Source organism: Emys orbicularis, chromosome 13 (assembly GCF_028017835.1).
Source record: "Emys orbicularis isolate rEmyOrb1 chromosome 13, rEmyOrb1.hap1, whole genome shotgun sequence".
Classification (NCBI taxonomy): Eukaryota; Metazoa; Chordata; order Testudines; family Emydidae; genus Emys; species Emys orbicularis.
The window spans coordinates 16,427,420-16,431,654 of NC_088695.1; the positions used below are offsets into that span (position 1 = coordinate 16,427,420).

A 4,235-nucleotide genomic window follows, 5' to 3' on the forward strand; every position below is an offset into this window, starting at 1 on the left:
AAAGATTTTAACTTTTTGAGACAAAACTGAAAACAACAGAACATTTTTTGAGAGAGAGAGACAAGATGGGTGAGGTGATATCTTTGATTGGGCCAACTGCTGTTGGTGAGAGAGAAGTTTTTGAGCTTACACAGAGCTCTTATTCAGTCTGGAAAATGAACTCAGTATCACAGCTAAATACAAGGTGGAACAGACAGTTTATCATAAGTAGTTAAGAAACATTTCAAGGGACCATTCAAGTTGAAATGGTCCTTTAACACCCCTCCAGTCATGGAAGGGACGGGGGGAAAGGCAGGGGTGTGTGTGTGTGTGTTGGGGGAGGGGGTTAGTTGTTTACAGTTTGTAGTAATAAGCCATAAATCTAGAGTAACTATTCAGTTCATGATCTTTAGTGTCTTGCAATGCTATGAATTTAAGTTCCCAGGCTCATCTTTTGACGGGGTTGTGCAGATTTCTTTGAGAATGAGGACTGAGAGGTCAGAGGTAGAGTGATCACTTTGTGAAAAGTATCATTAAACAGTTACAATCCACACTCGATGGGGATCACATCCTGAAAGTAATCTTTCCTGAACCCCCACTTCTGGCTTTCAAACAGCCCCCATCCTTTCCAAGCTCATCATCAAAAACAAGTTCCCCACAGATCAGTACACACCAACTCAAAGCAGCATCAGATCCTGCCAAAACAACAGATGCAAAAGCAGCAGACATATCTCCACTGCTACGATGAGCAATACTCCCCCCAACACACCTTTCAAGATCCATGTGTCCTACATGTGCCTATCACGACATGTGGTGTACTTCATCCAATGAATCAAATGCCCAGACAACAGCTATGTGGGTGAAACCAGACAATCACTATGCTCTCAAATGAAATGACACAGAGAAATGATAAAAGACAAACACTATATCACCTCTGGGTGAACACTTCTCACAAAGAGATCACTCTATTGCAGTCCCTTGAAATATGTTAACTACTTATGCTAAACAATCTGTTCCACCTTGTATTTAGCTGACACACTGAGTACATTTCCCAGTCCTGAAGAAGAGCTCTTCTGTATAAGCTTGAGTCTCTCACCACCAGAAGATGGTCCAATAAAAGATATTACCTCACCCTCCTTGTGTGATGGGATCCCCAGGGTACAACCTAGAGGTGTGGGACCGCTGTGTCCCCTTAACTCTCCAGCCTGGGCTGTCTCTCACAATACTATGCCAGTGACAAGCAGCAAACCCTTCCAGGTGCTGTGATCACTCAGCCATCAGCTTGTGGAGACCCACAGCCAGTTACATTGCATGAATGTTCTCTAAGCCAGTTATGAATTATACAGAGAGCGGCATCAGCCAATCACGCCAGCCTTGCACTCTAGAAATATACCATCTTACACTGCTCCCTTGGACAGTGCAAGCTCATTCATTAATTCACCACACCAAAAAATGAAAGTAGATGTGCAACAGCCCTTGTTAAACTGAGCTGAGATTTCCACAAGCACGTCAACCAAAAACACATGGTCTTAGGTAAAATATAAAACAGATTAATTAACTACAGAAAGATAGATTTTAAGTGATTATAAGAAGCAGGCATAGAGATCAGAGTTGGTTACATAAGAAATAAAAATAAATTTGCAGTCTAAATTCTACAAATGAAGCAAGATTTGAATCAAACAGTTTCTCACCCTAATAGATGTTACAGGCAGCTCACAGTTCTCTATACAAAGGCTGGAAACTCTTCCCAGCCTGGGACCAATCTTCTCCAGTTCAAAGTCGTTGTCTTCCAGACGATCTTCCATGTGTTGAGATGGTGGAGGAGAGAGGCCAAGTGGTGATGTCATTGACCCTCCTTATACTTTCTCTCCAGGTGCTAGAAAGATCTTTGCTGTGACGTGGGGTCGGGCAGTACCCACTGCTTATGTGACCTCTATGGAATCTCTGGGAGAGTGGATTCTTCTTGATGGGCCATCAACGCCTGTCTGGCCAGTGATGGTTGCCCCTTTGTTGTTACAGAAAGGCCAGCTGTGGATATCTCCCAACCTCACTATATTTCAGTAACACATTTAGCAATACTTCATAACATCACATACAATGATAGTACCCACAATTCAACAGGATATTATTGTTCAGCAGATCAAGACTTCTCAAAATGATACCTCCCAAGTCATACTTTCTACCAAACACATCATAATCATATCACAGAAATAACAGGAGTACTAGTGGCATCTTAAAGACTAACAAACACGAAAGCTCAAATAAATTTGTTAGTCTTTAAGGTGCCACAAGTACTCCTGTTCTTTTTATGGATACAGACTAACATGGCTGCTACTCTGAAACCAATCATATCACAGTGGTGAATATGGGGATCCAGGGCGCTATTTTGAGGTACAGAGGGTCACACCTTGTCTTTGTAATATTCTGGGACCAACACAGCCAGAACAACAATGCTTTTTTTTTTTTTTTACAGTTTCCATCTGAAGGTTTTCAGATGTCAGTTGCCAAAAAGGAAAAAAAAAAAATCATTTTTCAGGTTTGCTATTTTGATGAAAAGTCAAAATCTTCTCTCCCCTCCTCCCACTGCAAAATTCCAACCATCTGTATCTCTCTTATATTTATATATGTGTGTGTGTATGTGCACGCACACGCATCTCTTGTATACTGCATTTCTGTATCAGGGCCCACTTAGACCCTCCTTCTTTCACAATAGAAACCAGATTAATTGATCCTCATTTCATTCAACTAGTCTGAATTCTTTGTGAGGGCCAGACATTTCCTGACAGCTTTTCTCAGGGCCTCCTTGACCTCTCTGTTTCTCAGACTGTAGATGAGGGGATTGGCCAAGGGAGTCAGGACTGTGTAGCAGACAGAGAACACTTTGTTCAGGGCTCTCAGGTTGCTGGATTTTGGTAGCATGTAGACAATCATTATGGTCCCATAGAAAAGTGTTACCACAATGAGGTGAGAGGAGCAGGTGGAAAAGGCCCTTTGCCTCCCGGTGGTGGAAGGGATTCTCAGGATGGTGCTAACGATACAAACATAGGATGTCAAGGTTAATAGAAATGGGGAAACTGCATCTGGGAAGGAAAATATATAAAGAACCAGCGTCATCTGGCTGGTGTCGCTGCAGGAGAGCTTTAGCATTGGGGTGAAATCACAAAAGAAATGGTCCATTTCATTGGGGCCACAGAAAATTACTTGTGACATAAAACACATCATTATTGTACAAGGTAGAAATCCACTTATCCAACACCCAGCTGCTAGTTGGAGGCACAACTTGCCATTCATACATATTCCATAGTGCAGTGGTTTGCATATGGCTAAATACCGATCATAAGACATCGCTGCCAGGAGATAACACTCTGTAGTTGCTAGAAAACAAAAGAAAAAAAACTGTGTCATGCAGCCCCCCACAGAAATGGTTCTGTCCCCAGTCAGGAGACTGGCCAGTATCCTGGGCAGGAGGGCAGAAGTGTAGCAGGTCTCCAGGCAGGACAAGTTCCCCAGGAAGAAGTACATGGGGGTGTGAAGGTACTGATCCATCACAACTAGAGCAATGATGAGGATGTTCCCGGCCATGGTCACAATGTAGATCACTAGGAAAACCAGGAAGAGAAGGATCTGCAGTTCTGGGAGATCCCCAAACCCCAGGAGGATAAATTCCGTGACTTCTGTTTGATTTTCCACATCTCCTTTCTCCATGAGATGAATCCTGTGATAATGAAAAGTAATGAACATCAAAAGATTTGGCTCTACTGTGAAATTAGATAGATTTCCATCTTTTGATCTTATAAGAGTTCCCATTACAAACTGAGAGCTGGGTTTATATTGTCTCACAACAGAGAAACTTCTTCACTTCAGAGAGATCCATAGAGTTTCCCCACACACCCCAGAGAGCTGTCACCCAGTTAATTTCCCCTCTTTTGCCCCATACCCCAACTTTTTTCATTCATTGATTCTTAGATTTAAGACCAAAAGGGACCATTTGGGGATGGAGGTTGGCACAATTGATTAAAAGAGCTTTAAACTAGAAACTTGGGGGAAATGCTCATGTAATCTCCACACCTGATTCTAACATCGAGAGGGAGGAAAATCAAGTAAGAAAGCATACAGCAATGGAGAAAGGAGCTGCACTGGGTAGGAGAATGGACATTAAGAGGAAGGATAGTGGTGATGCCAGTCAGATACTGGAAGTAGAATAACTGTCCCCAATCAAGCAAGCAAGGAATGTGGGCGAAGCCAAGCAGCAACAG

At 42.6% G+C, this 4,235-nt stretch overlaps 1 protein-coding gene across 1 annotated transcript; it reads right to left on the minus strand.

Moving 5' to 3' along the window:
- Positions 1–2,724: 2,724 nt before the first annotated feature.
- On the minus strand, positions 2,725–3,684 carry LOC135888317 (olfactory receptor 10A7-like). Its single transcript, XM_065416129.1, has one exon. It carries the CDS (start codon positions 3,682–3,684, stop codon positions 2,725–2,727), a length of 960 nt encoding a protein of 319 aa, XP_065272201.1.
- Between the last annotated feature and the right edge of the window lie 551 nt (positions 3,685–4,235).